Raw genomic sequence first — 21,872 nt, forward strand, 5'->3', positions numbered from 1 at the left:
CGTATGAACTGACCCCTATGAGTAAAATCAGTGAAGTTTCACTTCAACAAACCCCCTCCTCACAGACTACTACAATGCCAGCTTTGCTTTACCATTTATTAAAAACTATTTACAATAGTGATATAGCAATAACAGACTCCCTCTCATGTCGTGTGCAGCGATACACTTGGTTTGCATACCTTGCCTCCTTAAAGACAGATGAGATAATGGAAGCAGTGGACCAGTTATAGCTGCCACACACGAGGACCCCTCTGCCCATCACAAATGAAAACTGCTCAAACTAAGAAGCCCGAACTAAAATTCCTGTAGTATGAAGCACTCACTGTGAAAAACATGAGACTCTGATGAGCCTCACACGGGGCACCCAAACAACTATCACATGCTCGCTGCCTGCCTGCCTGCCTGGCAGTTGGACAAAGCAAAACACCGTCTTTGTTGATTCTTAACATGGATGACGGTTTGGCAAACTCTCCAGGCAGTTCATGGTTTCGACACATTACAGACAAGTGTAGGCGTCAGTCGATAACATCATAACAAAAAAAATAAACAGCCAGCACGACATCATGCTCTCTATAAAACGTAAATGCTTTAAAGGCTGACATTTGACACTGGATGGACATTTCAGAATGAGCTGTTAGCGACCAAAACACTCTTCACTAAGTCACAGTAGTTTGAACATGCACGGGTATCAAATCACACAGAGTCCAGAGTCTCAACACATGTAACCTGTGGTGGATTATTATTACCTGTGCTTGAGGCAGGACTGGAGTCTATTCACTTAAACCTCAGTTCAAACTGCAATCTAGCTGATTCTAATAAAGAACTGGTGATCAATCATTTCACACTAGGATGGACTGACAGTCGCCTCATGCAAGGAGTAAAGGTATTTAAGAAGTGAAGGTGATCACATCCGACGACACACATGTACACTGGCATGAAAGGAGACAATATGCTACAATTACACTGCATTCATCACTTCATGCCAAATCATAGCAGGGTGTCAAAGAACAGGTCAATCTGTTGAAGCGAGACTCCTGAAGGAATCTCACAGGAAATTAGATGATTAGATCGATACCAGCTGTGCATACAAAGTAAGAAGCTACAGCTAGCCGTCGCTCAACTTAGCACCAGGAGTGGAAACAGGCAGCATGTCAAAGTTGTTTTAATTGACCTTTAATGTGATGCAGAGGACTGGTCAGTTGAAGTAGGAGCCATCTTAATATAAGGAGCTTAGTGATACCAGTAACAGCAAAAAACAGGAATTTCTCCACATTCCTGCAATAAAAAGTGACAGTATGACTTAGGCAACTTAAGAGGTTTTCTGCAAAAGGTTTGATTAAAGAAATATTAACATTAATTTACATACGACTGATTGGCCCCAACAGGAAATCTGGGGAACGGACGTCAAGATTATTTAAAATTCACAACATTTGACTTTGATGCAGAAAAAAAAAAAAAAACGGGCTAAACTTCACCGTAAAAACTATATATTCATGCCATCTTAGCCTTTTTAGGCATGATTGTTTTCTTAAATGACAAAAGAAGCACTATTTCTCCTTGGCTCTGCTCCGTGATGAAATAAATGTCCTCCAACAGTAAAACACTGAAAATAATGTCCAAAGGTTGCCTGGGGTACTGTCTTCTTACTGAGGGAATGCCACCATTTCTTCTTGCGTTTTCTTCGTGGGTCTTGTCAGGAGAAACGCTCCTGTTGCAGAAGCAGAAACAGCCACGTGTAGTGATTTAAAAGCAGCTCGGGTACACGTTTTAAAACTGACTGTCCAGGGACTCTAATCCAGCTCAAATGGATAAAACATCACCCTTTGCCTCGCTTCAATGAGCCTTTTCCATCCATGCTGAAGACTTTAAATGAAGAGGGGAGCTGTTCATGGACCGAGAGCACTGTTAAGAGTTTCAGAGTAAAGTCCGAGCAACGTATCTAAGAAGCCCTCCATGTTGGAAAAAGATAACGTCCATCTCAGTGTCAAACAGGGCGGTGACGAAGAAGGACTTTCCTTGGCTGGTCTGCAGGAGAACACAAACAAAACACTTCCTAGTTAAGTATCTAATGTATGTCTAAAGGGGTCAGAGCTGCATGTGATGTGATCAGTGCTGCCTACCTTGACAGTGAGCTGCTGCCTCGGACTCAGGCTCTCTGGCAGGATGATGCTGAACTTCTCCTTCCCACTGAGCTCCAGAGAGTCGGCATTCTGGCCGGACAGGAACTGGAGCGGCATGATGCCCATTCCCACCAGCTGGTTCTTGTGCAGCTTCTCAAAGCTCTCTGCGATTACTGCACGTACGCCCTGCGACCACAGAGGAGTTGAAGATCAGCCAAAACAATTGACGGAATATAGTAACTGAGGACTCACTGAATATGTCAAAGTGTCATGAGTGGAAAAAAAGGGTCTACTGTTTAAATGTTTATTTGCGAAGTCAGATTCTTGAATGAAACTACAGTAATGTAAACTGAAGTGAAGCTGTCCCTTGTTGCCTGGCCAGAGGTCAGCTGTGTGTGTGTGGTAGTTTACCAGCAGGTATGGTCCTTTGGCTACCCAGTCCCTGGAGTTTCCAGAACCGTAGTCTTTGCCTGCCAGGATGATGAGGGGAATGCCTTCCTTCTGATAGCGATCCGCTGCCTCAAAGACATCCAGCTGAGCAGACAGATAGGAAGAGAGCAGGTTTTCAGCAGCAGAAAGAACATACTATGTAGTCTGGTCTGAACCTGTAGTAGCCAACAATGCTAGACAGCTCAGAGGTCACATGTCTGACCATGGTAGCAGCTAGTATGTGCAAGATTAGTACACGTACTGGCCAACTCTGAAACGTGTGGTGAAAATGTGTGGTGACTCTACTGGTTACTGGTCTGATGAAGTCTCTACTCACTGACTGGCCTGAAGGAATGTGTAAAGTCTTCGGGCCTGGTTTGCCGATGAATCGATTTTGGAGCTTGATGCTGGCAAACGTGCCTCTGGTCATGACTGCGTCATTCCCTCTGCGAGCGCCATACGAGTTGAACTCCCGCGGTGTCAGCCTGAGGAGAAATATTCAAAGGGCATTAAAAATAGATTTGAATTTGTGTAGCGACATAAACAGGAAACCAGTTCCATCTGTGGTGCATGTTGTCACTGTGTTTGTTCTTTTTAGCTGCTCACTGTGTCCATAATGTTAGTAATGTTTCAAAATATGTCAATATTTTAATTTCACCAAAAAACTCAGAATCTCGTTTTGAGATTTATGTTATTGTGTTTATTTGATTTCCTCTGACAACACTAAACTTAAATACTCTCACAAGCAAGAAATTATAGAATAAGTAGTCCCCAACTACGGTTACTGGTGAAGGATGTTCATAATGCACAACCAGACTATGTTGTTTTGAACGTGCCTCGAACCTTCTCATTTAGAGAGTAAAACTTAAACAGGTCTCAGCATTATCCAAATTTCAACGCCTGCTGCTAAACTGGACCGCCAATCCTGGTTGATGACATAGCTATGCTGCTTTAGTATATTTAAGCATGTTCACACTCGAGTCATTTCAGTGTCATTTCACAGCCCATACTGAACATAAGTTAAGTCATTAAAAATGATGATCCATAAGGGCTGAAGCTTGAAACTGACCGTTTACTCAGCAGGTACTTGGCAGCAGCGCTGGCCCTGGCGATGCTGCCCGCTGGTGAGATGTGGTCCGTTGTCACTTTGTCCCCGAGGAACAGTAAGGCATGAGCGTTTTCTATCGACTGAGGGGCAGGCACCTCTTTACTCTAACACAAAAAGACATTTAAAGGCAGAGGCGATGTTTAGAGACTCGACTGATTTGCTTTCCTTTTACCACACAGTTTTAACTTTTGCTTTTCTAGGGATGGGAGTAAACACTACCCAGACTAACTTTGGATAGATAGTCTCTGTTCAGCTATATCATATATGCTGTAATTGTCTCTATCAAATAATCCATGAATAAATAATAAATTAATCTTTACCATAAATGTCAGAGGACTTACCAGTTTACTGAAGAAAGATGGTGAACGAATATATGTGGACTTGAGATCCCAAGGGAAAACTACAGAGTCTGGACATTCGATGTTGTTCCAAAACGTGTTCCCTTTCTGGAAAAGATCCCAACAGCACATTAACAACACAAAACAGACAGAAAGGAAAACAAAGAAAGTGAGATATCTGTGTTTCTACACAGAAACTGCGTTTTTGAGTCAAATAGACCTTCCCTCAACAACGTACATGAGCATCTTCTGTTCTCACACAAAGACTGAGTACTCAAAGCTGCTATGCATTTGTGCTGTTTCATGTTTTTTCTGTGTGAAGGTGAAGAAAACTAGTGAAGCTCATCTCCTAACCTCCATCCTTCCCCTGAGATCCTTAAAGACGGAGGAGATGACTGTGTCCTCTTCAGTTTGTTGGACCTCCTCTCTGGACGGCCAGATATCGCAGAGAAACACCTCCTTCCCATCTGATGTCAGACCTGTTCAAAATCACAAACAGCTTCACAGTGAAGTGCTGGAATGCTGGGGCATGAGACTAGAACATCTTCCATGAAAATAAGGGATTAAAGAATATAAAAATGGAGACAAAACATGTATTCAGCTGAACTATCTCCACTAACCTACTTACTGGTTCTATGCCTACTAAATTCCAGCACAGGACACTGAATCACTACATGCTCACTCATCATAATCTGCCAAAGTCCTAAAACTCCCTGATGATCCTCAGCTTTGAGTAAAACAGCTTAGGAGAGCTTCTAGCGGTGGTTTTCTTACCTAAAGGCTCTTTCTCAAAGTCAATTCCCACAGTCCCTGCGATGGCATAAGCTACCACCAGAGGAGGGGAGGCCAGGTAGTTGGCACGCACGCAGTCACACAGGCGGCCTTCAAAGTGCCTGTTGCCAGATAACACACCGCAGGCCACCAGATCCCCCTGAAACACAGATCATCAAGGTGAAGCTGTTATGAAATGTTTTTTTAAAGAGTCACAGAAATAGATTCAGACGGCATTATAAAGATCGTACCTGTTTGATAGCATCCACAACAGCTTCTGGTAGTGGGGCAGTGTTCCCTACACATGTGGCACAGCCATAACCAATCACCTCAAACCTGGCATGGAAAGTACAATGCAGTATTTCAAAGCCTGAAATCACACCTTGAACTAACAAACCTTACAGGAAACGAATACCACAAGTTCAACCATGGTTTACTTTTTAAATCCACACTGCTGCATGGGTTTGTTCACGTAAGTGACAAAGCTCTGAACACATTACAGATTACAAATTATTATAGATGTTCATGCAAAGGTACGTGTGCATATACTGTATAAATAAAGGCATAACTACACTGACAGTAACGTTTAAGGAATCATCTTAGAAATGTGATTTTGGGAAGTTATGCAACGTAGTTGTGTTGCTATAATGACAGATGACCGCACTGCAGATGCTCTGTACAGAAATATTTACACATTACTAGTATCTCAGCCAGCTAAGGCTTCCTTCAGTGTTTAAACTGATAAAACCTAGTTTAGTAAATGACCAATCATACTAATAACAAGCAGACTTTACTCACTAACTTATTATATATATATATATATATACGTATATATATTTCCTGTACTATTAAAATAAACTTATATCAAACCCTTAGCCATCATTAGACAAGACAGACTTATTTGTATCGAACCTTTCAGGCAACACAAGGATTTAGATAAGATATATCAAGGAAACTGAAAGCAGATGTTTTTTTAAAATGTAACTTGTTATAGAAACATGTTAACTCTACGATACCAAAATAGAGAAGTAGTCAACTACTTGTGTGCAGGTTGCATCCACTCAGATATCTTGGTTATTGCCTTACCTCTAAAGGAATATTGGTGTGTTGTGTTGTGTACACATGCTTACCCCAGCTGGCTAAAGTAAGGCAGGACTCCGCTGGTACTGAGGTAGTGAGTGACCATGCCACTTCCAGGAGCCAGGCTGGTCCGAATATAAGGCTTGACCACAAGACCGGCCTCCACTGCCTTTTTGGCCAGGAGACCTGTCAACCACAAATACAGCCATACAATGTAAATGTCCATGTGGCCATGCAGACGACTTAAGCGCCATAAATAAAGCAACACATGGGTTTTTGTGAGTAACAGAAGAAAATGTTTTAATTTGATTCATGTCTTAAAAAAGATGCGAGTCATCAATGTGAGTTTAGAATGTGGTTGTGAAAATGACTGACTCAATATAATGATATAACTGATGACAAAGTTCTCACTCTCACATGTTAAAGCTGAACTCAGACTCCAGGAGTTTTAAAATCCTGCCCTTTGAAATCTAGTTGAAACTTGCACACTAGTATTGTTTACCATATTGTGTCAGATCATGGAACATTGAATGTACCACCTCACGTCACAGAAAAGCAAATGTAAACAAGAAACTTGCTTTATATCTACTGACACATGTGCCCTGGTTTACCAACTGCCAAACAAACCAAAAGCAGAAGAAGGAAAAAAAAGGAGGAAACACTTCTGTTTACAGTAATATGCTAGCTAACCTAAGCCAAGAGGGCTTGAATGATTACAGCTGTCTAACAACCCTGTCAGCTGCTCCATATCCTGTTAGACTGTTTCCGTCACTGGTTATTTTGAAAGTACTGATATAATCATCCAGATTTTAAATCCTAAATGTCAGGACTGCCCTGGTGGGTGTACGAGCAGCTTGGGAAGTTCGACAGCAGATCTGTTAACACCTCACATAAATCAACCTAGGCTGAACTGACGTTTGGACTGGAATTCTGAGACGTTTCTCGGGAGGGGGAATCAGAGATATATCAACCTAGAACTGTTTTGGTCTGAGCTCAGCTTTAGAAGAAGAACTGCTGTACCTAATACAAGTAACATGAAGCGTACTCTTTTAGAATGGGATTAATTTTTTCATTGCTTTACCAGCAGTCAGCATGACAGACGGGTTGCAGTTGTTGGTGCAGCTGATGACAGCAGCGATGACCACCGAGCCATGAGCCAGCTGATACTCCTGACCGCAGTGCAGGAAAGGAACACGAGTCTCCTGCTTCTCCTTGGAGATGTGGAAGCCTTTAAAACCTACCTGGAGACCCACAGAGGAAAACACTCTTTATTAAACAAAGCTACAGTAACAGACAACAAAAGATATCAGCAATGCATCACAAGCATCTCCATAACAAACTATTACTCCTAGGACTGACAGAATACAAAAGCAGACATTAATATTAAAGTCTTATTGTGTGTTACCTTCTCATTTAGACAACTCTGGAAGTCTTCTTTCATGTTGCTGACTGCCACTCGGTCCTGGGGCCTCTTGGGTCCGCTCACATAGGGCACCATGGAGCTCAGGTTGATTTCAATCTCCTACACAAACACCAGTGGGTTTATTTTAGTGCTAGACTCGTCTTCTGCTGTCTGGGATCATTTTTGTAAACACAGACACGATTGAGCACAGATTGTCATTCTGAGAAATAGTTTTCCTCAAGAGAAAAACAAATCAAAAGCAATGAGACACCGTTTGAACTCAGGACTTTTTATGACACTGGTTGCATCGGCAACCTTTGCACTGTGGTCTGCTGGTGTGCCGGAGTCACGGGTCAGGGACAAAAAGAGACTGGGCAAACTGATAAAAAGGTTCAGCTCCATCCTGGGCTGTCCTCTGGACTCAGTGGAGCAGGTGGGGGAGAGGGGGATGTTGGCAAAACTGTCAAACATCAAGAAGAAGCCCTCTCACCCCCTGTATGAGACAGTTGAGACTTAAGGTAGCTCTCTTTAACATCAGCATTTCTTAGCACTGCTGCTGAGCAATACTTGATGCAACTCCTATTGGAGTTTGTTTATATTCTATAGTGCAATTATGAAACATTACATCTACTATCAGGAAGAGTACATTGGATTCAGATATAGAAGTTACCTCAGAGTACTGGGGGTCTTCTGAGGGGTCTTCATAGCTTCGGAACAGTTTTACAGCCTTCATATAAGACTCCAACAGTTCAAGTTTCTCCTGGGTGAAATCTGGAAAAGCCAAGAATGATATGTTAACATAACAATAAAACTTTTCACAGAATCTGGTAGCAAACAGTAAATATAGACTGACAGTAAAGGCTCAGTCAGAATAAATCCAAGAATAACAGACTGGATAAACAACTGTCAGGTTTTGCACATGAGGCACAAAACTCCCGATGGCAACAGTAGTGCTCTGCTAACTCACTTGTCTTTTTAAAGTGCTTGAGTGTGACTTGGTCGACGGGGAAGTAGCTGACAGTAGCGCTGTACTCTGGACACATGTTGGCGATGGTGGTTCGGTCGGGAGCCGATAGCTGGGACACACCGGGTCCAAAAAACTCAACGAACCTCCCAGCGATCCCAGCTTGCCGCAAGTGCTGAAAAATCAATCATCAGTACGCATTAAAAGGCAGGATAAATGTTTGTTTTTGTCAGTTTCACTTTGGGTAACGGTAGTATGCAAAGACAAAACCAGAAATGCCAAGTCATATTTAGTTGATTCTAAACCCTGATTATGTGCTGACACAGAAACATGGCACATGCAGGGAAGTAGAAGAGTGTTACCTTTGTGATGCCGAGGACGATATCTATGGATGTGCTCATGGGGTTAATGGAGCCCACCAGTTTGCAGCCCACCACCTGAGGAAGAGTCAGAGACACCGGCTGGCCCAGCATCACTGCTTCTGACTCAATTCCTCCAACACCTGGTGGACAAAAGAGGCGGGAACCAAACAGTTGAAGCATTTTTATTAATTTTTTTAACAGCACCCCTCAGAAGATTCACTTAAACACAAAATATTAAGAAATTTCACCAACTGACCAAGTTTCCAACAAAACATGAAAATGTTTTACCCCAGCCCAGGATGCCGAGGCCGTTGATCATGGTGGTGTGAGAGTCGGTTCCCACCACGCTGTCGGGGTAGATGAAACCATCGCTGACCTGCACCACTCTGGACAGATACTCCAAATTCACCTGGTGGACTGCGCCAACGTCCGGAGGAACCACGTTCACATTCTTGAATGCTTTTGAACACCACTGTTCGGTACACAGAATGAGAAATGTTAACGCAACAAAACAAGTGTAGGGCATCAGTTTGTCGCTTCATATCTTTGAACTTTCATTTAAACCAATTTAACCTGTTGCTCTTTAGCTGCTAGTGTGAACGCAGCATGAGTCAGAGTCAGATGCAGAACTACTTAACTTTTCATTCACACAATGCAGATTCACAAAAGCTATAAAACTGTTTCCTGTGCATGCAATATTATGTGTGACTGTCATACAAGAGAAATATACAACACCTTAAAGAACTGAAGCCTCTCTTTATTTCTTATGAGTTCCATTTCCTGGTTCTTGACAGCCGTTTCAGTTCTGCAGATAAAAGAATAATTCAGCAGTGAACGGGAGAAAGGGGAACTCTATGATAATCTGTCAATTCATTTGACCTGAATGTAGTCTCTGCTGGAAGTCTGAAAACAACTGATTGAATTGTGGTTCATCAAATTGCACTTTTGCAGATTTCAAGCTAAAAATGCGCAAATACGAAAAATGCAGAACTGTTCACATACTCTCCACAGAGAGTTGGAGATTTGAAGACAATTTTTCACCACTGTTTAAATTATATCAACCTCATACTGGACACCAATAATCCTGTTGCCCTTCAAAACTTACTCGGAGACGGGCTTCAGGTGGAAAGGGCAGAGGAGAGGTGTATTTTCGATCTGCTGGACAGAGGCAGGAGGTCGACCTGGGGATGCCGGAGGGTCATTGCAGGCAACTTTACTACATGAGCCCCGCTGGCCGCCACACTGCGAGCCTCCTCTGGACGGAGGCCTGCTGGGTACTGAACGAGAGGGGCCCTGGCTCTGGTTTGTAACGTCCCCTCCACCGGGGTTGGGAGCATTTTGTATGGCACTGTGGATACAATGTAAAAAAAGAAACATTAAAAAGAAAATCAAATTGTTTTGATGACTTCTATAAAATGATTTAAAATCAATATACCGCTATACTTTCATTACAATATACAAATAGAAAATACAAAAGCAAACGCACCATTTGCTATAATCAATCTGTAATGAGTGGTCTACTATGAGGTCCGTGGGGCATTTCGGGTTGACCTGGCCAGGGTCTACTCCATGTTTGGCCACAGCATCCCTCATGGCCGCCAGGTCCACCATGGCAGGAATACCACTGTCAAAGGAAATCAAAGGAAAACCATTCAACCTTCCTTCAGTGAACTATAGGATAATATACTTTTTGCATTGAGATTTCTTACAATATGAATAACTTGTTTACATCAGGGAACAAAGCAAGATCATGACAACCAAAGATCTGATAAGCTCATGTCTGGCGGATAGCCTCTTTCACCCACATCCCACCACTGAGCCATCCATTCGGATCTCTCTCACTAATTATATCTCATGTTTTCCTGCACAGAGTACGAGACTCACGTGAAGTCCTGCAGAAGGACTCGTGCTGGAGAGAATGGCACCTCGGCTTTATTCTGCTGCTGCTGCCAGTCCAAGATATTCTCGACGTCTTCTTCTTTTGTGTAGAAGCCATCACAGTTACGAATAGCTGCCTCCAGGAGGACACGGATGGATAGAGGCAGCTTGCCTGTTCAGAGCAAAACAAGAAAAGCACTAAACACATATAAAGTGACTGAAGGAACAATGTGCTGACAGAGTGGTTCTGTACAGAGTCCTTAAGCACATAATAGTTTACAAGAGATTTTGTTAACCAGGCCTGAACTCACCATATCTTGGATCATTCAGTTTGTGTGGGTTGAAGAACTTGATACTGTCATCCTTCAGCCTGTCGATTAGATGGCTGTATGGGTGCTCTGCAAAGGAGAAACACTATTGTATCACACTATTCCAGCCTGATACACAAATCTACAAGATGACTCTGAGACCTAAAAATTAAAGCCAGCAGTAATATAACATAATATAGAAGATATCCTAATCCTAAAATAGGATTCACTCCTCAAAAACAGTCAGTTAACACAAAGACAGAGTTTAAGCCTACATTCTTCCTATTACATACCATGCAGTCTTAGTGATTATTACTAGTTAATAGTAGTGTGTGCAGTTTGTCTTAACAACAGCCAAACTTCAACCCGGGTGGTACTGTGAAGAAGTTTCTTGGACAGTACAATGCAAAAAATTGTTGAATGAGTAATGCAAATGGCTCTACATATAAATATAGGGCAAAAAATGAATACTGGAAAACATCTTTCAAGCCCCACTCCTCCTTTTGTGGTGTAATTATTGTAGAATGAAAAATAAATAAATAAAATTCATTGCATTGTGAAATAAATGGTCCCATCTTCGTGCAGAAGACTGCTGCGTCTTATAGAAGATTGTCATTTCATGATAGCACCGACTCAGTAGGTGGAAGATGTGTACCGAAGTACCAGGTTGTAGCTGTGAAATGTAGATGAAATTCCCTCTAGGTGCCGTGTTATTCAGGTCTCTCAACAGGACATCATGCTGTAACGCCAACTCTCCGGTTTCTAACTTTGAAAGCAACACTTTCTCATCGTTATGAAACAAAAACTGCATAGAATACCAAAACTAGCCCAAACATAATCCTTACTATGAGGTATCCTTTCTAAAGTTGGTTTCCCCAAATCTTAAATCTAGATCCTCGTGACAGAGAGGTGTGGGACAAGAGCGACCCACACAAAATGAAACATAAAAGAAAAGCACAGAAAACCAGCTAAGAGAAATTCCTGAAAATCTGATAATGCACCGATGTGAATGACACACTGAGGGTTTCTTATCATCTTATCATCTGCAACATTTCATCGAAACATATTCACTCGTATGAGTGTGGCACTGCAGCAAGGACATTACTGTTGCTGCCGGAGAAAAAGGCAAATAGACACAATGCTGTAGTTTAGCAAATACCTAAATCTATGTTATCACTGTCAGATATTAACACTGATGTGTCAGAATGACTGGAACATACTCTGCTACTTTTAACATCTCGGCCAGATAAGTCACAAGCAGACTGCACACAACTCCCAAGTTTTGTAAGGCCCAGCCGGTATGTTCACTTTGTATAAATAACCGTATTCAAAAACTGTTATACAACACCAATGCAAAGCAGACAAGATGAAAAAATACACAGTACACTACTATTACTACTACCTGAACACAACAAATGGATGGAGTGATTAGTGGTGAAATCCAGTGGAGATAAAAGTTATATTCCCTGAAATCCACTGGTCTAAATGACTTGAAACTCACATACTATTGTTAGGCAGATTAATTAATTAATATAATATAATTTAAAAAATAATGTCTCAAAGCTAAGTCAGTGTCATTACGATAGTCCTCTATAATATATTTTTAACATATCACAAAGGCAACCTTTTAAATGTAAATGTGAAAATCACGCGTTGTAAATACAAACTGATTTATTACGAGTATTAACTAAGTAGCTATGACAATAATTTCTGCGATCATCCCCTTTACATGAAGTCATCTTTGCATGTGTCCTGATGACAAGCTGAGGAAGACGGCTACAAAGCTAGCTAAAGCTAACACTGGTTCTTATCGTGAAGAACACACTGGCTAACAAGACCTTATCGTAACACCGGCTGAACGTCTAGAAGAGATACGAAAAACAAAGTAATTAACACAAAATATAAGCGTTAGCGGTGTACGATAAAGTCGTGACAGTATGAGTTGAATAAATACAACACTGGCTTTCGGCACTAGCTAATTTAACAGCTCTATTTGTACAGTAACCATAACCAAGCTAGCTAATGTTAGCTTTTATGTCTCAACGGTGGGACGCCGGTGCGCTTCATGTAACGTTAACTAAAAGTAAACGACAGCCCCTTTCAGAGCAAAGACGCCATTTTAGACATATTCATGTCTTTTATGTTCAAAGTCAGATCGGATAACAGTTTCCTATGGCAGATTAGCAGAAGACATCCCTTTACCTTTGACTGTGGAAGTGAGCGCCATGATGACTTCTGAAATCAACACGACCCGTTCTCACTACGGCACAGCAGAGCGGAGCCGACCAATCAGAGCACAGATGTGCCCAGCCACGCCCACCCATCAATTAGTAACTCAGTAATAAACATTTTAGAACAAGCTGAAGATGTTTTAAATCATGTACGATGATTTTAAAAAGCAAAATTTGTATTTCAAACTAGCGCAGATTTTAATGGTTGAATTTAGGACTTTGGGTTTTAAATGTAGGACTAATCCAGGGTTATGATATGATAAAATTTATGACAAATCATGAACGGGCATTTATGGAGGAACCAATAGAATAAGCATCAACAACGATGACAATGATAAGGATGATAACTAAAATCATAACGTCTACATGAAACCAGGACATTAAACAAAATGAATATCATGGAAACGTGATTAACAAAATCAAAATAAGACATTTTTATTCATCGAGTTAAATGTGATGTGAATTTCAATTGAATTTCAGTAAGCATGTACAGAATTACAGAAAATAATGTATGCAATATCCTTATGAAATCCAAAATAATAATATGATATTAACCTTGAAAACGGTTGCCATTGTCAGACGAACTAAATCCTCCCTCATGGGTGTTACAATGTTTAGTTTATGTTGAAACAACATTACAAGGGCGGTAATTCAACTGTATGATCATTTTGGAAGATGTAATCTGTAGTGTTGATAAACTGGATTGAATTAACCACTAAAGTATTTCAGTTATTTAGCCTAGCCCGCCCACTAAAATGGGGTTGTCAACGGTATAGGAACAAGTGTTGGTTCAACACAATACAATTCAATAGTACTACAAACCACAGCCTCCAAAATGACAATGAAAACACTAAAACTAATGCGGAATACCACAACATTCATGAAGTACAGATTTAGTTCAGGACTGTTATAGTAGAATACATTAATTTTCATCACTGTACCTAATGAACTGGTCAGTGGCTGTACATGTTTATTTGCAAGCGACAAAGCTGTGGACATGACAATGGGGCAGTACCATAGATGGACTGTGTATAAAAGAGGGCAGTGCATACCGTATCTCCGACCAACTCACTGTGACTTTAAAAGTGTTGTTTCAAGCGTCCCACGTGACCGTGTAGCTACGACTCGCGCTGCCTTCATGGTACCTCGGAACATAGCCTCGGAATATTTTCAGGTTGCGATTACTATCTGGTTACAGACCACAGAATGGTGACACATGTACTTCAGTTTGCTGTCATTTATTCGTCGGACACAGTGGGCTTGACGGTTTCATCGGGCTCCACTTGGGGATGGCCTAACTTTCAAGTTAAAAGTCAAATTACAATACATATGATCAGTGTTGGGTTTATGACGCATATTTTTAGATTAAATTATTCAGCAGTAAATAAATGTTGAGATGGAGTTTAAATATTAATATGCCAGCAATGATTTTGAAAAGAAAAATATGTATTTCAAACCATGATGCATTAGCATTTAATGGTTGAATTTAGGACTTTGGGTTTTAAATGTAGGACTAATCAAGGGTTATGAAATTATGATAGCTGCCAGACATGAAAGGGTCATACAACGTTTCGTTCATACCAAAAAATACATGTATAAATACATAAAAATAACAAAACAACAACAACCAAACAAAGTCAACTGGACTGGACTATTATAACATGTGTGGGTGGTGCACACGTGACACAAAAACTCGCGCGACTAATGTCTGTTAACACCCAAATACACACCTGGAAACTGGAGGAGTGTTCGGATTAAGCTGGGTGGCGTCCTGTTGTTTTTCTGACTAAATTAGTTCCCGTTTGTACTTCGTGTTTGCAATTCCTACGCTATCACCCGTCTTTGAAGGCATCACCTTGTCAAATTACCTTAACGATTCGTTTAGTAAACATACTTGATAAAATGGTGGCCTGAAAGAAAAATCTATTTTATATTAATAATTTCTTTAGGAAAAAAAACTAGGTCTGTAACAATTCGCTGTAGTAAAACTCAGTTCATGACCTTTCACCTTCGACAATGTTTGCTCGCAGCCGTAATGGACGCAAGACATGACCCTGCTGGTAGCAGAGCAGGCCGTATGAGTTTGACCAACCGGGGCAGTTTTGCAACAGTAAGTGTGGACGCGGAAGGTGAGCCTCATCACGTCCGAACGGGTACGTTTAATCGTTGCGTTTACGTTAAAACCGCGTTTTATCTCGCGCAGAAAAAAAGTATCACCCATGCTGTTAGCAAGCTAACACAGCGCGAGTACACTGTGACATTGCACGTGCTTCCTCTTTTCATCTCCAGCTGCAGAGCGAAAATAATTAACCTTTACGTTGATCAGACGTTCACTCGGAAATGCTGTGGCCTGACGCCTAGTGGATAATGTGTCTTTAAAGACATACAGGAGATAGAACCGGGGACCGTAACGTTGTGTTGTAGATGTGTGTTTTGTAATGCAGCATGTCTGTTCCGTGTTAATACCGCCTCTGGCGAAATCCTATGTGGACATCTGTTTTGCTGACGGACAAAACCATCCCCCTCATGGCTGGGACAAGTCAGTCACTTCTGTCAGGCTGTAAGACTTGTCTCAGGATTTCAGAACATAGTTGTCTGTACATGAACACAACACTACATTTATTCTGATGCAGCGCACAAACTGAATCAACCGCTGGCGTTGATGAACACACGATTATCTATGTGCCTAGTGTGCGATTAGTAAATGAGATTTTTAAATTGAGATATTTGCATGTTATATGATAGCTGTGTAACATAATGACTTAGATCAGCCTTAAAACAGTTCAGCAAAGGCCTTGGTTAAAATAAGGAGCCGCAAAATTCAAGGTACAACATGTCACATCCATTCAAGCTGATGGACCTGGATCAGTTTGACATCCAGTGTGTGTTTCTGAGGATTTGTCACAACTCTGCTTAATACACTGCCTGGCCAAAAAACCAAAAAGTTGCCACCAAAAAAAAGTCGCACACTCTAATATCTCTTTGAACCGCCTTTAGCTTTGATTACACGCATTCGCAGTGGCATTGTTTCAGTAAGCTTCTGCAATGTCCCAAGATTTATTTCCATCCTGTGTTGTATTCACATTTCACCAAGATCTTGTATTGATGATGGGAGAGTCTGTCCACTGCACAAAGCCTTCTCCTGCACATCCCAAAGATTCTCAATGGGGTTAAGGTCTGGACTCTGTGGTGGCCAATCCATGTGTGAAAATCATGTCTCATGCTCCCTGAACCACTCTTTCACAATTTGAGCCCCATGAATCCTGACATTGAAAAAAAAAATCCATTGATGGAATAACCTGGTCATTCAGTATAATCAGGTAGTCAGCTGACCTCATTCTTTGGACACATAATGTTGCTGAACCGAGACCTGAGCAACTGCAGCAACCCCAGATCATAGCACTGCCCCCACAGGCTTTTCCACGATCACAGGACGTGTCTTTCGACATTATTGTTTAAGAAATGAGAAGCTGCTCATTGCATCAGTTGGGGTTAAATAACTTGTTTCCAGCTGAAAGATAATCACCCATGCAGTAATTATCCAATAGGAGGCTCATACCTATTTGCTTAGTTAAATCCAGGTGGCAGGTTTTTTTTTTTTTTTTTTTGGCCAGGCAGTCTGTTCAGTGCTGCTAAAGGTTTTTGCGCCCTTCAGAATTTTCAACATTTCCGTGTAAAACTAATTCAAAACATCAGCAGATTTTCACACAATCCTGAAAGTAGACAGATAAACCAATCAAAGTTGGTGGGAAACCTCCTCACATGAACTGTTTGCTTCATGTTCAGGATTTTGACTTGGCCATTCCAAAACATAAATTTTGTTCTTCTTCAACCGTTCTTTTGTAGAACAACTTGTGTGCTTGGGGTCATTGTCTTGCTGCATGACTGAGTTTTTGTTAAGATTCAGCTCATGCACAGATGCACAGATTTCTTTAGTTTTTATCTGCTGCTACTACCTTATACTTTCAGAACTCGTGTAAAAATCTGCTGATGTTTTGGTTTGTGAGGAAAAAATGAATACATGAATGAATCTCAGTGAGCCCAACACGTTCTTCCCTCTGACCAGATGACTTTACTAATGTTAAATGTCCATGGTTCTTACAGGTATGATGGCAGTAACACAGTTGATGTCTGCAGATCCGCAGCTTTAGGGGCGCATCGCCTGGGCGGCACCATGCAGCAGAAAGGTGCCCTCCAGATTATCGAATGGGAGGACCTGGACAAGAGGAAGTTCTACTCCCTGGGTGTGTTCATGACGTTGACCACCAGGGCCACCGTCTATCCAGCCAGCCTCATCCGCACCCGCCTGCAGGTGCAGAAGGGGAAGACCCTCTACACCGGCACCTTCGACGCTTTCTTCAAGATCCTGCGAGCGGAGGGTGTGCAGGGCCTCTACCGTGGCTTCATGGTCAATACATTCACCCTGGTCTCAGGACAGGCTTATATCACCACTTATGAACTGGTGCGCAAGTATGTGTCCCAATACTCGCCCAGTAACACGGTGAAGTCGGTTGTGGCAGGAGGTGCAGCGTCCCTGGTGGCTCAGACCATCACTGTGCCCATAGACGTGGTGTCCCAGCATCTGATGATGCAAGGACAAGGGGAACACCAAACCCGCTTCAAGGCCAAACCCAAAATGATGCTCGCAGCGACTAAGCGCAGAATGACTTTCGGGCAAACCCGTGACATTTCGGTGCAGATATTTGCAGCCGATGGTTTCAGGGGATTTTACAGAGGCTACGTGGCTTCGCTTCTCACATACATCCCGAACAGCGCACTCTGGTGGCCATTTTATCATTTTTATGCAGGTAAATCAATAAACTGTCCTCAAGAGTTGGTTGTAGCATGACACAAACACAAGAATATATACAACTATACAAGACAGTTACAAACACCTTTGTTTTGTGTTGCTAAAGCTCTGTTGCACTTCACTGAAGTTTGCAGTTTTTTGAGAAGCTTACAACAAATAAAATCTTTTGACTGACACTGTTTTTAATTCTTTGCATTTGCAGAGCAACTGTCCCTGTTGGCACCAAGTGAGTGTCCCCACCTGATTCTGCAGGCTGTGGCAGGACCGATGGCAGCAGCCACCGCTTCCACCATCACCAACCCCATGGACGTTGTTCGAGCAAGGGTGCAGGTAAACACAGAAAACCACCTCTGTGCTCCTGAGACTAGAACACATTTGCCATATTGCTCCTTTAGGCAGTCTTACTAGGGTACTAGTAAATGAAGAATGACTTTATCTAAACTAAATCTCGAACGGCAGAAAATGCCAAGTGTGCATGTGCTATGTGGTCACAGCTGTCAACCAAAATTATCAAATAAGGTTCAATGTCCTCTCAAGAGACGCGTTAATGTTATATGTGGTAAAACCACAGGATTGACTTGGCTTGCCAAACACCATTTGTAGCCATTTCATCTTTGGATGTGGAGAAAGTTTGACATTGAATTTTGTAGCACAAGGAATTTTATTAACACTTCCGGTGGTTGTTTCAACTGATACAGAGTAAAAGAATTAAACGGCATGCAATTGGATAGTTCTACAACCACTCAGAGCAACTAAGAATGTGACATTAAGACATTAAGGCGTTTTCAACAAATGTCTTAATTGTTCATCCTTTAGAGTCATTTCTCTGTCAATATCTTTTACAACAGACATGATAGCGGACTCAAAACTGCTGGCTTCCAGGCTAGGAATTCCTAGGAGATGGAGATGATTCGGTGGCTGTGTCCTAAATCCCAAATATGGAGATTAGAATTAAGAAATTATTTTGTTATTTCCAGCTTCTGGCCTGTGATAATTTGATGCTTCATTTTGACTTGCATGGTAGTAAAATGTGTATCATTTATATATTTAAAAAAAATAAAAATGTCATAAGATGTTACCTGTTGCTGTGGGACATCTGGAAGCAATTTTGAGAATTGTCTTAAAATAGTCTGTAGATGAATCAGTGATGAAAATAATCATTAGTTGCTTCCCTAGTTCTGACAGCTCAGACATGTAAGGGAGTGGATGAACTCATATTTAAAGTATAGTTAAACCACTCACTCACTCACTCACCATCCCATAAAGCTCGATATGAAGAGATAAACAATTAGTCATAGGCTCCTTTTACACTTCTCTCTTTTTGTTACTCATAATGCACACCACTTCATTTAGTGCTGTTCTACTTTTGGAACAAAGATGCACGAGTTTGACTTAAAACTCAAAATTAGATATGGCATAAATATCACCAGATAAAAAATAAGGTCCATCTAGCTGCTGTTTCAACAGTTTTTGATTGTATCACACAATCTTCTTTAGCTGAGGTGGTTTGCCCAAATGTTAAGGAATGTTCAGATATTTAGTTTTGTTAAGTCTTTTCAATTGTATTGTAGCAGTTTACATAGAAAGCTCATTTCTGATATTCAGTAAACCAAACTATCTCAGCTAAAGTTCCATTTAAGAGCTTTTCAAGAGGTTGTAGTCTAATCAGCAACAGAAATAAATTAAATTGATAGATGAATAAACTTGGAGCCTCAACATGAAATTCATTTCCACCTAACAAAGATGATTTGTCCTGTGTGTTAAAGGTGGAGGGACGATCATCTGTTGTTGAGACGTTCAAGCAGCTGCTGGCAGAGGAGGGCGTCTGGGTGATGACCAAGGGTCTGTCAGCCCGCATCATTTCCTCCACGCCCACATCAGTGCTCATCGTGGTGGGATATGAGACTCTGAAGAGACTGAGCCTGCGAGCTGACCTGGTTGAGTCCAGACACTGGTGAAAGATGAGAGGGAACCAGGACGGCCTCGCAGCAGGCCTCAGAGACACTGACCCAGTCGGTAACTGCTGCGCTGCATAGCTGCTTCCTTCAGATCTGGGTTTTAATGTTGTCAAGTCAATGGCTGCGTTTGTCTTTAGGTGTACTGGGGAGCTACGGGTGTTATTACCTTCTTTTTTTTGTTTGTCAGACCTGTTACAGTGGAACGTGAAGGCAGAAAGGAAAATAATTCACTTTCAAAGACATGGTGTATATGCAGAAATGTTGTCCCACTGAAGCCCGAGAATCAGTTGCTTTTGAAAGGACAGCAGAAGCTCCTACACTGTATATCGGGATAACAGACTCTTCCAATGTGATATTTTTATAAATGGATATGGAAAATAACTCTTCATATGCAACAAGTCAGGGTTTTTATTTGTTGCTTTGCACCACCTTAACCTTGTGAACATTTTGAGTGTATCAACTGGGTTCAGGTTTTAAACCAGTGCTACAGCACACAAGTTAGTTACATGATGTATTTTAACATAATAACTATTATTTAGGGGTGTAACGGTGTGTGTGTTCATCCCACACAGATCAGCAGATGTTCAGTATACAATTTGCTCAATTTGGTGCACACCGTGAGCCATTACTCACTTTGTCCAATAATGCTACAGTAAAGACTATTCAAACAATATAGCTGTGGCTTCAGTGTTAACAAGAAGAGAGAAATGTGTAGTTTTGCTAAAATTGCGCTGCTGGCTGTAATTATCATGAACATGTTTCTCTGATTTAGTTTATACTTCAGAGGAGCCGCACAATGTTTTGTTATTGTCAGTGTGCAGCCTATGAGTGCCTTAGCCGTCACAGAATTATGGCTTTTAAGGCATGAATCAGCAAAGCAAGGATCATACCGAACTACGCATTTTGTGTGCCGTTACACCCCTAAGAGTATCTCATGCCAAAATCTGGAGAAACAAATTCCTTGTTTGTGTCCTGGAAAGGACCTCAAAGAGCAGAGATTTGATATGACATTGATATATGATATGATTTGAATGAAGCGCATTCCAATGAAAAGGTTTAACATGTATAGATTGGCACCTTCGTTTAAGCCTTAATTACAACTAAATGCCATTAGATTGCACAGAAGTAATATATCTACAAAGTGGGAATATTGAACTAGATTTCCAAAACTATGATATTTTCACTGTTCTATTACAACTATTTATCTTAAGAGGTCTTCGTGAAACGTGGCCTAAATTCTGTTTAGTTCACTTTAATCTTTATGTTGCAGCAGTCTGTGAAGTCAGTGGTGGAGGTTTCGTTGTGATTTTTATGCACATGCGTTGATTAGTCCAATGAGGCAGGAGTTTCTGCTTTTTTCTTTTTGTTTCCATCTTTATAAATTGACTGTACAAAACAAAGGGGAGCTCGGACACAGAAGTAGAACAGGTGAGGAGAGTTCAGGATGGGAGTTATTGTCACGTTACATATTACAGATGTGGGAATCCAGTATTTTCTTCATGGCCCACTTCCTGTACATAATTTATCCTGGTCAGATCAGGATCATATCTGTTACCATTCGGTTACAGGGCAACATTACTCTGCTCCATACAGGCTGATGAGGGCAGAGACCGAGATAAGTCAGCGGCATAGCACCAGCACAAAAACTAAATCACACAGCTGCCTTCAGAGTTCACCAGTCACTTAACGTGTGAGGTACATCAACAAGGTACTGTAATGTTAGGAAAACTACTGGAGATGCCTGTAATGCAAAGCAAGAGTGTTCAAACTCACTGCCAGAAACACATCTCATTGATATGGTTGTGTCTTTTTATAACTTTTAGCAAATATCGCATTCTAGTTTAAGTGGTTTATGTTAGTAAAATGAACCTATTCAAATGAAATGGACCCATTCCTGTGTGGAGGGAGTCAAGTGACAAGCTACAGCTACATTTACAGACTAGCTGCTTATCAAAGTGCAGTTTGATGTGTTTTAAACATTGAGAACTTGTAATAAAGAATTCAGAATCACTGCAGTGGTTGGTCACTTGATTTATACGAAGGTTTACATACACTTGGGCTAAAGCCATTAAAACTGATTTCATGTTAAACTCTAGCTTTAGCAAGTCAGTAA

The 21,872-nt window shown here is 41.3% G+C and overlaps 3 protein-coding genes across 4 annotated transcripts in view; 1 reads left to right on the forward strand and 2 right to left on the reverse strand.

Moving 5' to 3' along the window:
- LOC311496176 (uncharacterized protein) overlaps window positions 1-21,872 on the reverse strand; it is a gene marked incomplete at its 3' end in the record, with an annotated part of 351,079 nt that overhangs the window by 71,031 nt on the left and 258,176 nt on the right. The gene's annotated exons all lie outside the window — the stretch shown is intronic.
- ireb2 (iron-responsive element binding protein 2) lies at window positions 570-13,002 on the reverse strand. Its single transcript, XM_084555164.1, has 22 exons — window positions 12,963-13,002; window positions 10,764-10,850; window positions 10,459-10,624; window positions 10,061-10,198; window positions 9,680-9,922; window positions 9,310-9,379; window positions 8,863-9,046; window positions 8,575-8,714; window positions 8,216-8,387; window positions 7,919-8,019; window positions 7,252-7,368; window positions 6,928-7,087; window positions 5,897-6,032; window positions 5,018-5,102; window positions 4,770-4,926; window positions 4,350-4,474; window positions 3,999-4,103; window positions 3,619-3,761; window positions 2,887-3,034; window positions 2,532-2,654; window positions 2,121-2,306; window positions 570-2,025 (listed from the first exon to the last, which is right to left on the reverse strand). The coding sequence occupies exons 1-22, from the start codon at window positions 12,985-12,987 to the stop codon at window positions 1,915-1,917; spliced, it is 2,922 nt and encodes a 973-aa protein (XP_084411290.1). The 5' UTR covers window positions 12,988-13,002; the 3' UTR covers window positions 570-1,914.
- slc25a44a (solute carrier family 25 member 44a) lies at window positions 15,003-21,783 on the forward strand. Of its 2 annotated transcripts, none has more exons than XM_084555172.1 (4): window positions 15,003-15,101; window positions 17,096-17,799; window positions 18,004-18,131; window positions 19,568-21,783. In XM_084555172.1, the coding sequence occupies exons 2-4, from the start codon at window positions 17,166-17,168 to the stop codon at window positions 19,757-19,759; spliced, it is 954 nt and encodes a 317-aa protein (XP_084411298.1). In that variant the 5' UTR covers window positions 15,003-15,101; window positions 17,096-17,165; the 3' UTR covers window positions 19,760-21,783. The 2 variants fall into 2 exon arrangements, with proteins under 2 accessions (XP_084411298.1, XP_084411297.1); XM_084555171.1 differs by having other exon boundaries at window positions 15,010-15,144; window positions 19,568-21,782.

This window comes from Chelon labrosus (genome assembly GCF_963514085.1).
Source record: "Chelon labrosus genome assembly, chromosome: 11".
NCBI lineage: Eukaryota > Metazoa > Chordata > Actinopteri > Mugiliformes > Mugilidae > Chelon > Chelon labrosus.

Coding starts and splice junctions, on each gene's coding strand:
- ireb2 (XM_084555164.1), bottom strand. CDS start 12,987: ATGGCGCTCACTTCCACAGTCAAAG. Junction 7,088..7,251: donor AGAGTTGTCTAAATGAGAAG/GTAACACACAAT, acceptor GTGGGTCTCCAG/GTAGGTTTTAAAGGCTTCCA. Junction 3,762..3,998: donor CATCTTTCTTCAGTAAACTG/GTAAGTCCTCTG, acceptor TTTTTGTGTTAG/AGTAAAGAGGTGCCTGCCCC.
- slc25a44a (XM_084555172.1), top strand. CDS start 17,166: ATGCAGCAGAAAGGTGCCCTCCAGATTATCGAATGGGAGGACCTGGAC. Junction 17,800..18,003: donor ATTTTATCATTTTTATGCAG/GTAAATCAATAA, acceptor TTGCATTTGCAG/AGCAACTGTCCCTGTTGGCA. Junction 18,132..19,567: donor TTGTTCGAGCAAGGGTGCAG/GTAAACACAGAA, acceptor TGTGTGTTAAAG/GTGGAGGGACGATCATCTGT.